This window comes from Carettochelys insculpta, chromosome 4, assembly GCF_033958435.1.
Source record: "Carettochelys insculpta isolate YL-2023 chromosome 4, ASM3395843v1, whole genome shotgun sequence".
NCBI classification, from domain to species: domain Eukaryota; kingdom Metazoa; phylum Chordata; order Testudines; family Carettochelyidae; genus Carettochelys; species Carettochelys insculpta.
In genome coordinates, this window is record NC_134140.1 from 58,084,632 (window position 1) to 58,105,341 (window position 20,710).

At 41.9% G+C, this 20,710-nt stretch overlaps 1 protein-coding gene across 6 annotated transcripts in view; it reads right to left on the reverse strand.

The window, feature by feature from the left end:
- Positions 1–1,292: 1,292 nt before the first annotated feature.
- Positions 1,293–20,710, reverse strand: part of FAM149A (family with sequence similarity 149 member A) — a 58,490-nt gene continuing 39,072 nt past the window's right edge. For 3 of the 6 annotated variants that reach the window (XM_074992891.1, XM_074992895.1, XM_074992896.1), the window contains exons 5-14: positions 16,241–16,366; positions 15,668–15,844; positions 14,045–14,235; positions 12,161–12,315; positions 9,729–9,832; positions 9,233–9,460; positions 8,827–8,947; positions 6,695–6,823; positions 6,143–6,221; positions 1,293–2,253 (exon numbers count right to left, since the gene is read on the reverse strand). In XM_074992891.1, the coding sequence (XP_074848992.1) occupies positions 2,180–2,253; positions 6,143–6,221; positions 6,695–6,823; positions 8,827–8,947; positions 9,233–9,460; positions 9,729–9,832; positions 12,161–12,315; positions 14,045–14,235; positions 15,668–15,844; positions 16,241–16,366 (1,384 nt within the window). In that variant the 3' untranslated portion in view covers positions 1,293–2,179. The remainder of the gene's footprint in view (positions 2,254–6,142; positions 6,222–6,694; positions 6,824–8,826; positions 8,948–9,232; positions 9,461–9,728; positions 9,833–12,160; positions 12,316–14,044; positions 14,236–15,667; positions 15,845–16,240; positions 16,367–20,710) is intronic. The other 3 variants (XR_012645384.1, XM_074992892.1, XM_074992894.1) reach the window with 3 other exon arrangements.

The window sequence follows — 20,710 nt, forward strand, 5'->3', positions numbered from 1 at the left end:
ACAAGTTCGTTTACGTCAGGTCCACCACCACTGACACCCTGTCAGTGGAGACTGAGCAAAATAGGAGGATTGGAAAAGCAGCCATAACTCTGTCCAGACTCAGCAAGAGAGTGTGGAATAACATCAAGTTGTACACCCACACCAAAATGCAAGTCTACAGAGCCTGCATCCTCAGCACCCTCCTTTACGGCAGCGAGTCTTGGACCCTGTACGCCCGCCAGGAAAAGAGGCTGAACGTCTTCCACTTGTGCTGCCTCAGGCGCATCCTTAGAATATTGTGGAAGGACAGTGTCCAACACTGCTGTCCTTGAGCAAGCTGGAATCCCAACCATGCACACCCTCCTCAGGCAGCGGCAGCTCTGCTGGCTTGGCCCCATCCACAGGATGAATGATGGAAGGATCCCAAAAGACATCCTGTATGGCAAGCTAGCCTCTGGCAAAAGACCTCCCGGACGTCCCCAGTTGCACAACAAAGATGTTTGCAAGAGGGACCTCAGGGAGGTAGACATCGAGCCGGACAGCTGGGAGGAGCTGGCAGACAATCGCACCAGATGGAGGCAGAAACTACACAAGGGCCTTCAGAGGGGTGAGATGAGGATCAGACAGCTAGCAGAGGAGAAGCAAGCCCACAGAAAGCACAGTAAGGACCTGCCAGACACCCATTACACATGCAACAGATGCAGCAAGGACTGTCACTCTCGTGTGGGCCTTCACAGTCACAGCTGATGCTGCAAATGATGATTCCAAATGGAACTATGAAGGGCGCGATTCATAGTCTACATAGACTGAAGGATGCCCACCTACCAGAGAGGCTAACCCCACCTCAGAGTATTCCCCATCAGCACTGACCTGCCTCTTTCACAACCAATCATTAGGTGCTGGAAACTGTGCCAAGCAAAGAACCCACAGTGCTGCATGATAATCTCCTAAGCAGGAATGGCTGATAAGTAGTAGTGCTGTCCCATGAACAGGGGGCAGACAGACTCAGGAGATATGGACTCTCTTCTCGACCCTGCTACTGTCCTGCTGGGTGATTTGGGCAACTCGCTACATTTCTTTGTGCCTGTTTCTCATCTAACTCTCTTCTGTATATTTAGACGAGGCTTTCTGGGCCAGCAATTGACATGTATAGTATGTACGTATGGTGCTAACAAAATGGAGCCCTGATCTTGGCCGTACCCTCTAGGAACTACTGCATAAGACATAATGACTAATAAAAAATTTTAAGTTACTCTGTTTTTTGTTCTAGTCTAAATGGATGAAAGGAGTACAAAATGCTACATCTATTCAGTAAGTAAATATTTTAATGTTAACAAATCTGCTGAAAGATTAGATACAGAATTTTCCGTTAAGTTTCACATTAGTATGTGACATTAAAAACTTTGGTAATAACTGGTCTGGTAAGTCAGAACTGTCTTATTCACAGGTTCTGTTCTGGAGGATCTGTGGACTAATTGAGTCCAACAGTGCTACTGTTGTTTCCTGAGAATGATTCTATTTGAGCCACTGAATACGTCACAGACTGACAACAGTAATTAATTAAATCCAGCTTTCCACTCACTGCTCCAATGAAGTTAAACAAGGAAAAAAGGCTCAGGACAGGCAATTTTTACAAAGACCAATGGGAACTGAGACTAAAAAAGGGATAAACACAGGGATAAACAATAGGGATAAACACAGGGCAGTACAAATTCTCATTTAAAAACACATTAATTTCGTACATAAGGAGTGAAACAGGCAACGCAAAATGCCTGTGACACTGGAAGAGGAAAGGGGAATACAGCTACAGGGACTTAAATAGATTGTTACTTGCTTCTGCCAAAAGACCAGAACAACGGAGTTGCTTCTCAAATGAAGGACTACGTCAGTGTGCGTTTAAGAAAGGGAGAGTGGCCACATCTCTACCTTGAAATGTCAACAAATTCCTACAGTCCAAATTTACACGATTGGTTTTATTTCCTTTTTCTTTCATTGTGATCCAGTCTCTGCTGATGCTACCTTTACACAAGGCCACACACATATGCCAACTGGAAAACTAAGCAGCATACAGCATGCTGCAATCTTCTTTTTTTTATTCCTTTTGATTGTAACTAGTAGGCCACACAAGTAGTCGGAGTTCACCCAAGCAGTGTAGACCTTCACTTAGTGCCAGAGATTTTCTGTCTCTTTCCAAATTGTATTAAGAAGCTATCTGAAATCTCTTCCTGGAAGTGGATGGATTTCTTTGAAAGGATTTGGAGTAATGTTGTGAGCCTGAAAATAAAAATTAAAAAAAAAAATTATAAAACCAACCAATCAACCAAACAAACAAAAAAACACCAAACATTATTTGTAAAGGTACTATACCCAAAAGTCACAATCAACCTGTATGCAGGTTCCTTCTCAAGGCCTCTGTCAGAAGAACATTTATTAGCTTGATTGTATTTCACGCTAACATTTTTATCCAAATAGCTCTTTTTTTTTTATTAGTTCATCTGCATAATGCTTTAACTAAGTAATTATTGAAAATTCAGGAAAGCCTACAATTCTCAGAAATTAGAATGGACACACAGAGGCCACATCTACACTACAGCGATCTTTGGAAAGTTGATCTTCCAGAAGAGATCGTCTGTCGAAAGATCACATCCACAGACCAAAAGAGCTATCCATTCTTTTGACAGAGAGCATCCACACAGCCTTGAGTGCTCTTTCGAAAGACCAGGGCTGGAAATGCCATGGATGGAGTGGCATGGCCAACAAGCCCTTCCTGGAGCTCCAGCCACGCACTCCCTTGAAGGGACCCCTCCCCAAACAACCTCTCCCTGCACATGCTGCTGAGCTCTGCCTTGCTGCTCGCAACAGAGCAGAGCCCATCCATGGCCACGAAGCTTACAGCCAATAGCCACAGACCAAAAGGAGCCCCAGACCTGCATGCCCACCCTGGCTGGGCTGCTGGCAACCATCGTTATAGTCACCCTCCACCCCCTCCAGTGACTGAGACCTGGCCCTGGGGAACCCACCCATGATGGCCATGACCACAGCCACTGCACACCCCCACCCCAAGCTCTCTGGCACCTCTGGAGCTACCCTACCAGCTCCCATGGGTAGGACCAGCTGGTCCTGGGTGAGTGATGATGTGCAGTGGCTGCAGAAGGGTGGCCGCATGCAGAAGGAAACAGTCCTGGAGCTTCGCACCTGGTTCACCCCTACGCTCCAACACCAGGACACCCATATGCAGCTCGCCCTGATCCTGGAGAGGCACCTGGCCGTCACCGTTTGGAAGCTCACCACCCCAGACAGATACCGCTCTGTGGGGCACCAGGTCGGAGTAGACAGGTCAACCATCAGAGCCATCATCCTCAAGGTGAGGCATGCTCAGCTTGCAGGCCTGGCATGGGGAGGGCTCTGACAGGAAAGGGAGACCCTCAGGAGCCAAAGGTTGAGGGTAGCAGTGCGAGGAGGAGGAGCAGGGAGGCATAGCTGTGGGGGACCATAACAGGCCATCCTGACATAGGCCTGCTGCCTGAGGGGCAGCCCATTAGAAGTCACCTGGCTGGAGGTCCCTGAAGGGGAGGCAATGACCAGGGCCCCCTCTGAAGACCCACCGTCCGACAGGGCCTCTGGTTCCGGCCATCTGCAGTGGGTCGTGGGTCCCAGCTACCCCGGGCCATCTTCTCCACCACTTCTGTTGCCAGCAGGGTCTCCCGGACTGCTGCATAGCTGGGGTTGCAGGGGGTGGGGGAGGGAGTCACCACCCGCAAAAAGGCTGTGCAGCTCCCTATAATGGGGACATGTGGACAGCCCTGCCTCTGCGCGCCTGGCAGCATCCCTGGCCCACGTATACCCCTGCCACAGCTCTTTCACCTGGGAGCGGACCTGCTCCAAGCTGTGGCTGGGGTGTCTGCAGGCTGACAGGCAGGTGGCCAGCCAGCTGTAGGTCGGGGCGTTCTGCCTCCTCTTCACTGTTGCCTGCAGGTTGTCCTCATCTGCCCACACAGCAAAGAGGTCCTGCAGCTTGGCCTCGCTACATGAGAAAGCCCTCTGCCTGGCAGCTGGGGCAGGCTCCTGGGGCTCTCCAAGGGGTCACGTGATAGCTGGCCCTACGCCATGGCACATACAGTCTCTTTGGGGGAGGTGTGAGGGTGTGCAGTGCTGGGCTCGTGTGGTCTCTGCCAGCCTACTCTCAGCTTCCTGCCATGGGGTTTCCAGAGTTCCCTGTGCTTTTAAGGTGGCCAGATACAGGGAGCAGAGAGCCCCACTCACACTGGCCAGGGATTCTCCACACACCAGCCGGCCAGTGCCATAGAGGACTCATCTTTTGCAAGAGAGACCCCCTGGAGCAACTACACATACCTTTCTTTCGAAAAAATCTTCCGAAAGAAGAGCCGCGTTCTTTTGATTCTTTTTCGAAAGAAGGCACTTTGTGTGTAGACACTCCATGGCATCTTTTGGAAAAGCCCTGGCTTTTTCCAAAGATCTCACTAGTGTAGACGTGGCCAGAGTGTGTGTGGAGCTGGTCGAATGGAACCTAAGACAAAAAGCACTCCCCTACCCTGAAAGTTTGAGAGCTGGTATGACGATTAATTTTAATACTGAATACAATGTCCAGTACTTGCTTATTGAGCTGGTATAGCAAATGAAAGACCTGAGCTGAAGTTTAGCAATGATTTAATGTAAGATTTTATCTAAAGAGCATTATAAACAAAAAATACTATTTTCTCTTTCACATTACAAATACTTTTTCATGTTCAACATGCTAATAATGAAGGAGGAGCTTGTAAATCCCATAGCTTATGTGGACCAACCAGATCCCACACATCAGGGGCTCCTTGCATCCTTCTGTTTTCCCTCACTTCTAGCTTCTTATGTGTTACCTGACTATCCCCTTATTTTTCAGTGTCCCTCTGAAACTATCCACAGTCTCCTTCTTGCTAGGGGTCCTATGTGTCCCCAGTTTTCCCCTTCTCCCATATAAGGGCCCCACATTTCTACATCCATGCCAGTGTCTCTGTAGCTCCCCATTCCTGCTTTACCCCATTCATTCCTCGCTCCTCTCCCAATGCCAAAGGATCTCTCTCTCTTCTTTCCTGCACTGGGAGGCTCTCAGATACCTTCCTACACCAGAGGTTCCCTCCCATGCACACACACTCCCCATTCCCCTTGGCAGGGGCTCTGCCAACCTTTCACCTTTTCCCCCTGTACCACTCTTACCAAATGCCACCCATTCCCTCTCTTCCCATATACTCTCCCTGAGCAGCCAGTGTTCTATGGCCACATCCACATTCCCCACACTATTATTATCAGTCTGCATGATAGGTCATTTGCATGTCAACCCCTCTTGGAAGCATGAGCAGGAGTATTGTGTTGCTGGAAGATACCAATGGGTATGAACAACCAGTTGTTTCACCAGGAAACAACTGCAGAGGTGCTTGAAGCTGTTTCTGTGCTAGACAAATGGCAGTGCCCCGCGTCCTCCCTTTTACTGTTCTGATTTCCTCTTTCCTCCCCCAGAAAGCCCAGTATGCTCTGGCCACTGATGCCAAGAAGGCTCCTTTTAAAACTGTGGAATTGATTAGATGCAGTGTTCAAAGGTTTTCACATTACAGACAGAGAGGTGCCATCGAGTTGCATGTAAAGCCTTTACCAACTCAGCCAATGATAAAGCCTAATTGTACGGACTGTGCTTAGACACTTTATAATCTAGCGTGGAATGTCATGTGCAATACACATGGATGAGTAAATGTTTGGAAAATGTTATAAACAAACCACCACTGCTCCTGCTATTTATACGGAAACTACCATGAGGAGGTTGCACACTTCACAGCTTTCATAGGCCTAGCTTACTGGACACACCAGAGGCTTCTTTCATTCCCCCATCCCTGCATTTCTCCCTACCATGCCACCTTCTCATTCCCCTCTATCTCATGAACTCCTCCAAGTAACTCCCTTGCCAGGGGCTCTGTGTACCCCCCATTCCTCTCTTCACTCATACCAGGGTCTCTCATTCTACCTATCATTTCTACTTCCCCTATGCCTTCTTTCTCCTCTTCCCTCAAGTCAGAAGCTCTGTGGGTGCCCACACACACACACCATAACGAGCTCCCCCAACTGCCCCTCAACAGTCATGCGGCTTTTTTAAAACCCATCTTTTGAATTTGCTTACCTGTTAAAAAGCCTTGACCCATCCAGCTCTGATTAGCAAAATCCATGGGCGTCACTGATCTTTTATGAGGGGTGTCTGACTGGAAAAATGGGGGAGAAAGGTTTTTGTTCATTATGGGCCACTCACAGATTCAGGACTTGATCGTAGCTTGTGCACCACAGCCCAGCACAGGGAGCAGTGGTGGAGCTGCACTGCTCCAGAAGGCGTACAAGACAGATTGCACCTCCACAGGCATCTTTCTCACAAATGGAGATGGTGCAATTTGCTTCATTGATTAGGACACAGCAGATCTGTCTTCCCAGCACACTCACCGTGCAAACTGGACCAGGGCAGATGGGGTGTAGGAATGTTCCTCACCCTTTTTTAGACATCCTGCACTCTGGAGGGAGTAGGCGCAAACAATCCCTGCATTCCTGAGATCACAAGGTCTGCTACTGCGAGAGGCTGTTTTGCTGTCCCATAAAGGTGGGGTGTGGGGCAGCTTTCCTGCATCTCTCTCTGCCCCTTCTTTGCGCAGCCTGGCCAAATATCTCTAAGCACACAAACACCCACCCTAAATGTGTGAGTTGTGTTGGGTCTTGAGAACTGATCAATGACGACTGTTCGTTCTCTAAGTGGCCGTCGCTCTGTACTCTCAGGTACTGCGCTTGACACTCGACTGTGAGGATAGCGCCCTCTGTGCTGAAAGAGGCAAAGAAAAAAAAAACCAAAGCAAATACTATCATGGCTCAAATAAGAATCCTTTTGACCTTCGCTTAAATTAAAAGGAAAAAAGGCAAAGAGCTAATTCTCCACTAAGCAAGAGTTTTTTTTTTTTTTTACAGTTATTCGGTTTGGCATTTCAATCGGATTTCAAGTGTTTAACACTAAGCTAATGTGTTTTACAGGGAGGGTTGGAGAAAGGTAAGTTTATTTGCAAGAGGTTCTAAATAAGCCTAAAAATGATAGCTGTGTTCACAGCATGTTTCTATGTCTTATGTGCTGTGCTGTTTCAGAGGGTTAGGCTAGACTGTGCCTAGTATATACAAGATGGCTAGGATGGTCTCCCATATCCCAGGTGAGTCCTCTATCTGTTTGGTTTGTAGTAGAAGGGGTAAGTGGTGCACAACATCAACCATCACTGTTTTGTGAGAAAGGCATCTTAGCCAAATCAGTCATAAATCCAGAAAAGAGTTAACAGGTAAGAATTCTGTGCAGAGGGAAGCACCGCCCTCCAGCACAGAGCTAGACAGTAACATCCTTAGAGGGGCAGCACTTACACCTCACCCCTTTCCCCAACATGTATGCTGGCTAGGTTAGCAGCTCCTGCTCAGTTTACCCGCCTCTGCTAATCCCTTTTTAAGCATCTAACTCTCCCCGGCTATGTCCACACAAGACAAAAACTTCAAAATTGCCATGCAAATGGCCATTTCGAAGTTTACTAATGAAGCGCTGAAATATATATTCAGCACCTTATTAGCATGCGGGCGGCCGCAGCACTTCGAAATTGACGCGGCTCGCTGCCACGCAGCTCATCCAGACGGGGCTCCTTTTCGAAAGGACCCCGCCTACTTCAAAGTCCCCTTATTCCTATGAGCAGATAGGAATAAGGGGATTTCAAAGTAGGCGAGGTCCTTTCAAAAAGGAGCCCCGTCTGGACGAGCCACGTGGTGGCGAGCCACATCAATTTCGAAGTGCTGCAGCCGCCCACATGCTAATGAGGCGCTGAATATGTATTTCAGTGCTTCATTAGTAAACTTCAAAACGGCCATTTGCATGGCCATTTCGAAGTTTTTGGCTAGTGTAGACACGGCCCCCATGTGTTATATAGGGAGCCTGGGCACCTAACTGAGGATTTCAAGTTCTACTAGGCAATGGGATGCTTAAATGCTAGATGCTACTTCACTGTCTTTATCCTGTCTATCTTCACAACACCCCCTGAGATACAGCAATGCTATTATTTCCATTTTAGAGTTGTGTAAGTGAGGCACAGAGGAGCTAAGTGACATGCTCTGTCACACAGGAAATCTTTGTCAAAATATGGACTTGATTCAGGGCCTCCTAAGTCCTAGGATAGTGCCATTAGCACTGCATCATTCTTCCTCCCATTAAGGAACACAAAGTTGTGCAAAATCATACAGCCTCTGTGCTTATTCATGTGTGCCCATATTTATAATTTTTAAAATACTGGAAAGTATAACATTCAAAACGGAAACCATTTCAAAATTCTAGTTTACGTTTCATCATTTTTCTGCTGTCTTGTGCTTCATGCTTCTTGCACAATGAAAATACATCAGTTTTACTTTCATTTATATTCTTTTTTAGTCAATTTCCTTTTCTACTTCTCACGCATTAGTACAATGCTTTGGATGTAGCACAATGCATACATCCAAAACAGACATACAAACATCATTTATATCTGCTCTTCAGAAATTCAAGAAAATTATTTAGTTTTAGAAAACTGTCCCTGAATTGTCCTACATTTGGGGCCTAAAAAATACATCCCAATGTCCCTTCAAATGTAACTATATAAACTCTCACCTATGTTAAGGTTTGTATCACAGTAAAATATGATTTAAGTAAATTCCCCACAAAATATTAATTTGCAAGAAGTGATGCAAAGTAGGTTTGAAGAATATTTTTGTTTTGTGTTTTTGTCCTAGTTAATGATGTTCTTTAACAATATTAATAAGAATGCATCTTACAAAGCCTTGATGTGATCCAGGTACTGAAAGATTCTGTTCAACAGTCTCTGTATTTATTGGTGGTAACTTGTTCTGGGCTGTACGTACAAGTGGAGACGACAAGCGATCTAAGCCTGTATATCTGCAAAAGTCACATTAAAAGATTTCAGATTCCATCTAATACACAGACAGCAGTTCTTTATACATTTAAGCCACTGCAAAGAGCAGAACACCTAATACTTTGCATATGTTTCATTTTTCTGTATGAAGTTCATTTCTCTGTATGAAGTGTGAAATCTTTCAGAAACCTCCAAGCTAGTTCCCAGATCTTTAGAATATTGTACTAAGCCCTATAACAATGAATGTTCTTATTCAAGTTCAGTAAGGTCTTGACTTCAAGCAAGAAGAAAGGGAACTAAAAACTCACAGTTTATTTCCCCTAAGGACTTCATTGCTATACACATTAGAAGTCTTTGAGCACAACGGGTCCGAAGTAAGCGATGGTAGCCTACGATAGGTTGGCATTTTCCTCGACGATACCAGTAGAACCCGAGATGATGAGAGACTATTGTTACCAGTAATTCGCCCCCGCCGATTCCGTGATGAGTTGAGAAGACTGGAACCTATGCTAAATTGTTTTTCTTCTTGTTCATTTCTAGACAGAAAATAAAACAAAACACACACTCATCATCATCAATAACCGTGGGCTCAGCGCCTGTTGCTGTCTGATGCCTCCCTCACTATTTCCTTCCATCTTTCCCTATCCGGTACAAAGAATATAATTGTTAAACAATTTAAAACTCAATCATGTCTATTATTGACAGAAATATTTAATTACATCTTTGAATTCACAATGCATCTTTAAATGGCCAAAATGATAAAGTACAGCGTAAAAACTATACTATTCTCATATCAATGCTCACTGTATCTTGTCTGCCAAGTTTGCATGCCTCTGTTGGAGCGGTTTAGCTTGAATTGTCATGACACCATTCAAATCACTACAGAAACTGCTGGAGAAACGATGAACCTAAAGACAGGAAGGGGAAAAAAAAGCATTTAACCTTTTGGTCTCATTACCGTTTATGGAGAAAGACTTCAAAACTCCACAGTTACATTAAAAAATGCTTAAGACACAAGAGAAATCCCACTTCAGATTATAGTGAAACATTTCTCGCCTATGTAAAATGAAATACAAACAAACAAGGGTCAATACTCCACAAAACAAAGCTTGAAAACTAAGACTAACAATAGATATTACAAGAAACAATTATTTAATATTAACAGTGTAAAGGTAATGAATATGTACCCCACTATTTATTTCTATTATAGGCAGATTTGGCCATAATGATTATAATTAAAGTTGCTTATCCAGTGTATTATAAATAACTAAAAACAGGGCCATGCCTAAAGCTTTTGCTTTTGCTTTTTTTTTTCCTAATTAAGTGTCTAGGCTGATATATATAATTTATTTACTTTTGAAAAGTTTCAGCCAAAATGGTTCAGCCATTTCTGAGAATGAGGTTAGTGAAAAATACATTTTCTTAATATTAACAAAAAAAATCTTATAACCACTTTTCAGAGTAACTTTCTCTCTTACTCTTTATTTGGAGTAAGGACTCAAATATTTAGCAGAAGAATTGCTGTGTGGACAGAGAGGTGACTTAAAATGCCACCCATGAAAACCCATCCAAATTTGGGCACATTATAACCATTGACCATTTCTATTTGCACTTGTGCAGTAAAAGTTGTTTAAAATGGCTGCTAATTTCACAAAATATTCCACTTTTCACTGGACATACTCCAGCTCAAGGCTGCAGGGGCTAAGCAGGATTATTTTATTGTTGGTTTTTTTTGTTGTCTGTCTGTTTTGCAGTTGCTGGGCCATTAGAAAACCAAGTACTAGAACTAAGGTTACATCTACACTACCAGAAAAATTTGATTTTATTAAATTCTATTTTATAACTCTGGGTTTTATATGTTCAGTTTTGAGTATCTTCACTTCCCACAAAGTACACACAAAATCGAGTTAATGCTGCCACACTAGAGTAGCCAAACATCGACTGTTACAGCAGTGCATTGTGGAAACCTATTCCGTAATTCCCTCATCCCCACACTTTGCACCCTCCCTGGGCCCTGCTGCACCCCCACCACTGGCAGCACTCACCCTGCTGCCTAGTAGAGAAAGCCAGGAAACTGACCAGGAGCTGAACAGCCAGGAGCCAGGTGCCAAATGCAGCCGGGAGCCAGGTGCTGCACTGGTCAGTTTCCTGACTACCATGAGTAGCAAGGAGCTGGAAGCCAGGTACAGCAGTGCTGTCAGTTTCCCAGCTCTCCACCATTTGTGGGAGCCAGGAAACTGACCAGGGCTGCTGTGCTGGTCAGTTTCCCAGCTCCAGCAAGTGGCAGGGAGCTGGGAGCCAGGTACAGCAGCACCAACTAGCCTCTGGAAGCTAACAATTTGATTAAAAGATATAGTGCTTTCACACTAGCCTTCATTTGAACTGCTAAATTCGAACTTGACACTACACTCTTCCAGTTCCGAGTATTTTATGCTATTGATACTAGTGCTCCTAAATCAAGCTAATGACATTTACAGTGAAGACAGTCACTTGGTACAATTGCCTTAAATTTGAATGTATCTTATAGTGTAGACGTAGCCTAAGAGTAGTGAAGCTGTCTCACCTATGTTCTCAAAGCTCCCCCATGCAGATAACGTGGAAGCACAACTGAAGTAAGGAAGAAAGGCAGAAAGAAACTGAAGCACCGGGGACGGAGTCAGAAAGGTACCAGCTAGAGGAAAGAGGCAGAGGAGTATGCAACTGCTGGAGCTTATTCATTTCCAGAAACTCAAACAGAACCTAGATTTCCAAGTTCCAATGCTGAACAAGTCTCCAACCCATAATGCAGTGGGGAATGGAGGAAGGAAGGAAACAGAGAAGAGGAGCAACTTAAGACTCTCTGACATGTTAGGCATTTTTGAACATGTGGAGTTACACTGGAACTTCCCACGCAGCTTGCAGGGAAGAGTTCTTTCTGAGCCTATTGAAAGGGAAGTCTTGTCTCTCTCAATATAAAGGGTCTAATTTTCTCAGAGGGAATAGAGAGTACTGCCAGATGGTTTTTATCGCATCTACCACAATGAGGTCTAATTGCTCATTAGGGTCTTTGGGAACTACCAAGTCGGAATAAAAAGTTTTTATAATTATGATCTATACGTGTGCAGTTTAAAAAAAGTTTGACATGCCATCTTGGAGTCTAACCACCTCAGACATACATAATCAATAAAATGGATGATCTAAACTAGAAAAGGCCTAGGACAAACGAAACCAAAATTGTTTGTGGAACAGTGTTTTACCTGAGACGGAACAAAATGTGAACCAAAACATGTGCTTCGTGCCTCAGAGCCTCTCGATGGAGGGACACTTGCAGTATCTCCTGTAGTGCGGGAGACTAGTAAATGTGGTAATTTACTTGTAATAGCTTTCAATTTGTCCACCTGCTTATCATTCTCTGTACCAGTGTAGAACATGCAAGTGAATAAGAACCAAAATGTTATCCAGTTATACAAATTGTTGATGGTAGGCAAATATCAGTGATTCAAGTTTGATATATTATCTGCTAGATAATCCATGTTCAATTTTTATAATAATGTTATGACATTTTGGCTTAGATTAGTTTTGATTTAAATTTTCATGACAGTTAAAAATAAACTAGTCAGATAAAAAGCATTTATTTCTAAAAAAAAATTTTCAAAATGACTGTACTTTCCCTGTCAATGATAACTCAACCAGGCTATGTATGTGGAAGAGGAGATGTAATTTTAGAAAATACTGGTAAAAATTGGAATATTACTGAAACAGTCACATTAAAGTTTGTTAGAAACACAAAAACATATTAACAGAATCAACCAAATATCCTCTTAGTCCATTCCTTCCTGACAAAAGATGCATAGGTATTTTCCCAGTACGTATAAGCCACTATGTCATTTCTAGCATACCCTGACATTTCTTAACAGTCCTAGCCCACATACTTTGCCCAGCAGCCTATTTTCCACAAGTGGATGACCTTCTTAGACGAAAAGGTAACAAACCTGATAGCAAACGTAACCCTCCTCCTCTTTAACTCATAGTACTGAGCTAAACAATTCACTTGTAGCCTGAACAATTCTTTTTTTGCATTCTGGCAATAACACATACAACACTTGATTCTACCAGCACAGAATACTCCAAGTATTTAACATCTTCTACTTAGACCAGGTCCACAGTACAGGGGCGATAGTGTCATAGTTACAATGCTGTGGTTATAGCAGCATAACCCAATAATGCAGACGCAGCCTAGAGCAACAAAATGGGATTTAATTTTGCAGTAGAAACATCACCTCCCCAGGCAACAGTAACTAAACCAGTAGAAGCATTCTTTTGTCAACCTAGCTTTGTCTAAACCAGTGGTTAGGTTGGCATAGCTATAGTGAATTTCATAGTTTAAAAGTCAGCTTGAGACTGACTGTTATACTAGTTTCACTGATATTTTTCTCCTTTTCTGTTTTATAGAAGATTAATTTAAGTATGTTTTTCTGGTATAGTTTCTGTCTTAACACACATTTTAAGAGAACCACTGATCCCATTTGCCACTAAAGGCAACCCTCCCCCCACCACACACACACCCCAGAGGACAAAATTTCACCACTAGTTAGTTCTTTAACTTCTGCTTCTCTACACATTAGTCTGTTAAAATGCAAGGAAGAATTAAATTTAATTACAGTGAACTGTGCTCTTTCTTCCTGTGGTAATCTCTGAGTAACCAACAGTCAGTCAGCATGGCTCTCCATCCCCCTCTGGAGGCTGGACTATACAACGTTTGATGAGCTGATACAGTGATTCTGCAAACAGATTTGGCTCTTCTATGTTTAATATTAGAAGCTACTGTTTTTAGATATTCAAATGTCAGATTCAATCCCTACTAATTATGACCTTCCAAGGGGCACACATTGCACCAGGGATCCTATCTGTGCCTACTTGCTTTGAAACACTTCTTGTGAGAGGTCTATTTTTATGGGCCAAATCCAAACCCAGCAGAAGTCAGTAAGAATCCTTGCATTTGGAGGATGTGAATTCGTTTTACAAAGTGCCATGGAAAAATGCAGTGATATTTCAGGATAATAATAAATAATCCATATTTAATATGAAACTACTGTTCCAAGCACAATTCTCTAAGTGACATCTACAAAACATCAAAGTACCTGTGATAGCAGCTTCCCAGTTTTTCCTGATCAGCTCTTCCAATATTTCAACAAAATTGCTCCAGACACAATCAAATATTTCTGCAGCCACTGTGTCTTTGATACAGGCATTGGGAGAAACAGGAGGAATGCCACATTTATTCCTTTTTCGAACAAGATGGGTTTTCTTTTGTTCCAAACTTTCATCATCACTAATGATTAAAGCAAACTTAGCTTTATTACCAGAGTCTACCTGTTTTTAACACAAACAGTGAATCTAACATGCTTCATTTTGGATTGAGGAAAACATAAAACAGATTTATATTTAAAACAGCACATTTCTTTTTATACACGAGCGAGTGCTGTGTGAAGAAAACAGAACTGCTCCAAACTGAAATTGGTATTTGGTTTTACTTTGGTTGGTTGCTTCCTGCTAGTTACATGGAACTTACATTGTGGTGGTAGCACCATGAAAAATCAAACTGGGGCATTATGGTAAGAAGTTTTTGAGACCTTTGATCAGAGTTCTCTCTTTTTCATCCATGTGTGGAATAAATTTAGTTACATGCACTGGGGCATGTGCAGATGTGCCCCATCAGTAGAAACATGCTGCTGGCTGTGGTTGCTGCACACAACTCTGCTAATAAGGTGGATGGTATTTAAATCTCTCCTGGGTGGCCTCTAAAGCGCTCAGCTTACAGGAAACACTGCTCTTGATGTAGCAGCCATATATATAGATAGTATAATAGGAATGAGATACAACTATTGGAGACTTGGTAATTTGGGGCTGGACTCCACCACTTTCCTCCCTCATCACCACCTAAAGAAAACACCATCTCACCAGCTCTGAAGGGGAAAATATTGTGCAGAGTAGATCCCTTGCTCCATAACCTGCCCATCCAGATACATTTGACATGATCATCTGGAGTAACTTGGAAGAATTTCTGTACCTTTTCAGCAGTAGCAGGAACATGTAACCTTATGTGCCACCCCTTTTTTATTTCCCTGTCTTCCTGTCTGGACTAGGAAACAAGTGCAACACAAAACCCTAACTCATTGCCTCCTGATAAGCTTAGTATGAAGAGAGTTTTCTGTAATGGAATTTTAGTCTATGCTTGTTCTTACATAAACTATATCATAGTACAATTTCAGACAAAAATAAAATGTATATGAAAAACAACCTCTACAATCTTGATTCAGAAAAGCTCTATCCTAGGCTGCCCTCTAAAAAAGTGCTAGTGGAAAGTTACTCTAAAGATGGTGTAGTTGGCCTCAGAAGAATCAAAGTCATTCATTATCAGAGGGATCCTCTCTTGTGGAGTGACCACAATGATTTCTATACCATAATGTCACCATTCTTCAGCCACTGCAGGGATGCATTCTCTCTGTATAATCCCGAGCCTCTACAGGCTGCTTTAACTTATGCTGGCAGACACATAAGTAGCCCAGGGATAGAACAGGAGCTTAAAATCACTTCTGCATCATCCTTTTTTGAGTTATACTGTGTTCCTGAACCACAGCTGAGAATGAAGATCACGCAACTTTCCAAAATAAATGGAAGTAGGTTTAGAGAGAAGCAAAGCACGCGGTTTTAAGCAATTTCATACAGTTTCTCATATCTTCAAAAAGATATAACTTATTTACAGTTCCTTGTTGTCAAAAGCAAGGTACTCTTCAATTTTTCCATCCACCTCAAAGATTTCTTCTTCCAGGAATGAATACTCAGATGAGTCAGAAACAGAAATCCTTGGGGAACCACAGTCTAATGATTTGTGTACTGCTGATGCTACTGGAATCAGTTTAGATCCTGAAATGCACAGCCTACAACAAAAGAATTAGAATTAAATATACATGGAAACAAGTGTAAGCAAACAGCTGCTGCATTATACTAAATAGCTGTAAGCCTGTTAAAATATGCCTCGATATAATAGATCAAAGTGAAGTGCTTTTGACTAAGTAAATTTTATGTCCACTAAACGAAGACAGAATACAGAAATGATTTCCTGATAAGATTAAAAGCCTAGCATACAACAGCTCCACAATCAAGGAAACTGTTTGATAGATCACACAAATTATTCACCTATTTGATCATCTCTAAGGGGTAATGTTCCTGTATTTGTGACTGAGGTTATGTTAATGTTGTTGCATTTTAGTTATTGTAAATAATAGGTATATACATGAAAAATGCAGTGTCAATTTAAATGCGTAAAAACATACTCTTTCGTGTTACTAGTGCTTTCACAGTGGCCAGGTAAAGATTTGACGTACACAGAGCCAGTAGTTTTGCTCTGAAATTGCTGAAAGCTTTCACCTTTAGGACAAAGGAGCTGTTTTCCTAAAATCCTGCAGAATAGAAAATGTGAGATAGTTACATATAATCAAATCTGGTTAACGGGCAGTACAAGATAGTTACATATAATCAAATCTGGTTAACGGGCAGTACAGCAAAGTTAAAAAAATACAAATAACTACAATGCCAACAAACAGGTAGAAATAATTTGATAATAGCTCCTATACATTTATTCTGAGCAATTAACAGAAATAACAGTCCAGATATTGAGCTCCTGTGTAATGGCGTAGTTGCACTGAAGCAAGTAAAGCTGAGCTGATTTGAACTACGGGTTGAACGTCTCTTGTTCAGCACCCTCTAGATTTAGCCAATGCTGAAGAAGAGAATTTGCTGGACCACAGGAGGTCAACGTTGTCTAATATATTGCCAACACTTCATCCGTGTCTACACATGCCCCTCCGTTTCAGAAGGGGCATGTAAATGACATGGATTGGAACTGGTTAATGAGGTGCTGATATGAATCGTCAGTGCCTCATTAACATAATGGCAGCCAGTTGTGCTTTGAAAGTGCTGCTTTCAAAATGCAAACTGCCCGTGTAAATACAGGTGCTTCGAAATAAACCCCAGACTTTGAAATTCCCTTATTTCCAAAATGAATTGGGGATAAGGGAATTTCAAACTCTGGGGTTTATTTGAAAGCACCCACATCTACATGGCAAATTTATGCACTTTTGAAGCGTGACTGGCCATATTATGCTAATGAGGCACTGACTATTCATATCAGTGCCTCATTAACCATGTCCAATCTGTGTCATTTACATGCCCCTTCCAAAAGGGGCGTGTGTAGACACGTCCTTCTAATGCTTACTGGGCTCTTAGAAGACATTTAGAGGCAAATTACAGCTAAATCACAGCACAGAACACAGAGCCAGGACTCATGGCTGTAGCAAACTTTATGGGAACCACAGGAAAGTTGCCACACCCATGATAAGTGGTTGTCCAGTAACTAAACTCTTATCATATTATGATGTTGCCAGAGGAGAGAGTTCCTGATTAGACAGGTTCAACCTGTCCTTCAGGACCTGGCCCATAAACATTAAAAATAGCCAGAAGTTTTGCATACAGCACATGAAACTCTCTCTCATAACAACAGTCCATTAGACAACTTACAAAGAGAAAAATTTAAAACATGAAGAACACAATCCTGTAGGGTCGCTTTAACACCACACTGCATAAAGTAAAACAAAGTGACCTTCATGAAGACAAAGGATCTGATGCAAAATGTTTCTGAGCGTGGCTGCTAATGGACATGTTACTGAAAATGGGACCAGACGGGATTTTAATGTGTGGGTTGCAATCCAGAAACAAGTTTATTTTTCTTTTAATGTAAATATAATCACTTTGTAAAACCAAGAATTTCAGCAAAACAAGAGGTCCTGTGATGCCTTCTACACAAATAGCTTTATTGGAGCATAAGCTTTCATGGACAAAGTCCCACTTCATCAGGCATGCATCCAACAAAGTGGGACTTTGCCCACGAAGCTTATGCTCCTATATATCTGTCAGTCTATAAGATGCCACAGGACTTCTCATTGTTTTTAGGGATACAGACGAACAGAGCTACTCCTCTGATACCACAGAATTTCAGATAATTATTTATTTGATTAATGCTCATTACTTGCTGTATTGTTTTCCAGTAAACATTTGCAAGGGCTCTTGGGGGAGTTTACAGGTAACAGCAGAAATCTGTATAGTTCAATCTGAGATTCTCAGGTTCATTCAAACCTGAAAACTTCCTTGAGAATCCCCTACTTTTTCACTAATTAACACTGTAAATAAGGATGTTCTGAGTAAGAAAAGAACTTTTCTTTAATAGGTTTGGTCCTATGCCCACTGAAGTCAAGAGTAATTTTCAGACCTAATATGAGCACCTAAATATGCTACCTGCTCAAATGGCTGACTAGTATGATTTACTAATTCTACAGAAATGGAAGACCGGATTGTAAACTTTTTATTCACGCTGCCAAACAATTACTTGCAGCAGCAGTTGCACTAAAGTCATTAGGGCTGCTCTCGTAACTCCTCAGCAGTGAGTGAAGGTGTTCAAATCTAATCCTGACTGAGAACTAAAAGGTGTTTTAAATCTCAGAATTAACTATTTTTGTACATGGCACACCCTGCATTTTTCAATATCGGGTCATACAAATTTCCCTAAAATATACTGCCTTTGCACCCATGCTTTAATGCTGTCATTTTGCAGAACTTTCTGGACCTGTAAATATTTCTTCTAGAGCTGACATTCATGTAACTTTTTTTTTTTTTTTAATACAATGCTTTTTTTTTCCATGACTTTCCTGTAATTTATAGATTCCAAACCCAGAAGTATCACTGTGATGATCTAGTCCAGGAGTCAGCAACCAAAATAGCAATAGCCATTTTTTTTCCAAATTGGTAAAAATTCAATAATTCAAGAGCCACAATGCATGTGAATATGAGATGCTCCTTGATAAATAACACCAAACCATCTTTTTTTTTATAATGCCCATTTTAAGAACAGTGCACACACAATGATTGTAATGTGATACATGCTTACTACAGGACGTTCACAAACTTTTACATATTCTATTTCCTCACACTTTACATGTGTCTGTGTATGACTGTCTTCCTGACTTTCACTCCCAAACCTTCTCTCTGTGGAGGACGTGAAGGGGAGTTATCCAACATTTCGAAATCACATATGGTTTTCTACTTCGATATGTATTGTTCATTGTTGGGCTTTTAGACATTTACCGTTCATCAAAAATAATCAAGAGGGTTGTTTTGTTTTGTTTTTTAAACTTTGCAGTTACAGCATCAGGAGCCCCAAAGAAGTCCTTAAAGAGCTGCATGGGGCTCTGAAGCCACAGGTTGCAGATCCCTGATGTAGTCTAACCACCTGAACTACACAGGCCACAGAACTTCTGCAAAATAATTCCTAAAGCAGATCTTTTTGAAAAACATCTGAACTTGATTAAAATATATATCTGTGTGCAGAGGGGAGAAATAATTCTGAGAAATCTACAAGATATGATTTGCAAGAGTTTGCAAGAACATAACACTCAAGGAACAGGGACCATATGGTCTGAACTTGAAAGCCCAAAAATCCACAGAGAATTGATGGGCCAATGCAATGGATTCTCAAGACACCATAAAAACAGCTTTGTGTGGCTCTCTCACTAACACCTCCCTTAGGAGTGCGACTCCTTCAGAAAGCATGTTGCTATAGTGCTACAGCTGTGCACTATTCCCCATTTGACAAAGCAGAAGGTTGCTGACGCAAAGTTAATGTTGGTTCACTCATTAACTTATACAAATTTCCGAGGAGAAATCTATCAAGTTCCCAAGGGAGCCAGTCACTCAGAACAACTGCTTCCAACCTTCAACCTCAGTCCTGTCAAATACCTGCAATCCTTAACAAGTGTTTTTTGTACAAAAGGCTTCACCAGCTTCCTAGGGAAGAAAAGGAGCAACAAAAACAACACAGGCCAGAGAAGACCACAAGGCCCACTGTATCAAACTTCCTTTTCTACTTATATTTCTTTCTTCAAGATAACTTAAAATAGTTAATGACATGCTCCATATCGAGTCTATCCAGGGTTGCAACTATGTCAGTCCCAGGATATTAGCGAAATAAGGTGGATGAGGTAACATCTTTTATTGGACCAACTTATCCCTTTCACCAGCAGAAGTTGGTCTAATAAAAGATATAACTTCACCCACCTTGTCTCTCTACTATATAGTCTATAATCTTTACATGATCTCAAGTTAATATATTTCCCCCCCGAATTGGGTACCAGCAGGCAGGCTGAATCTACCTATTTCCTGGAGTTCATTAATAAGTTCCATTTACTTTTTACCACCATTATCAAAACTAATCCAGGAAATCATTCATATGAAATCTAGTTATGCGAAAATGAATATACTGATTTAACTACATTTCTACATAACAGTAGCATTTCTATATAGCTTGTAAAGTTTCATAGCATTAAAAATGAAAGAGTTTATATAGCAAGATGAAAATATTGCTTCAAATTTATGTATGTCTGAATTTACATGACGAGTTACAGGATTTATTAGTTATTAAAAGGAACACTATCAAACTCTGCACCACATTCTAATGGTTTGTCACTGACATTTGGCAATAATGATTCCCTGGAAACTTAGTACTCAGATCCTTTTAAAGACTAAGGGACAGGTTGTTCAGATACATTCTTATGACACCATTCTAACATGAGACTATGTAAGAACATAAGAACGACCATACTGGGTCAGACCAAAAATCCGTATAGCCCAGTATGCTGGCTTCCAACAGCAGCCAATGTCAGGTGCCCCAGAGGGAGTGAACAGAAAGCTACCTC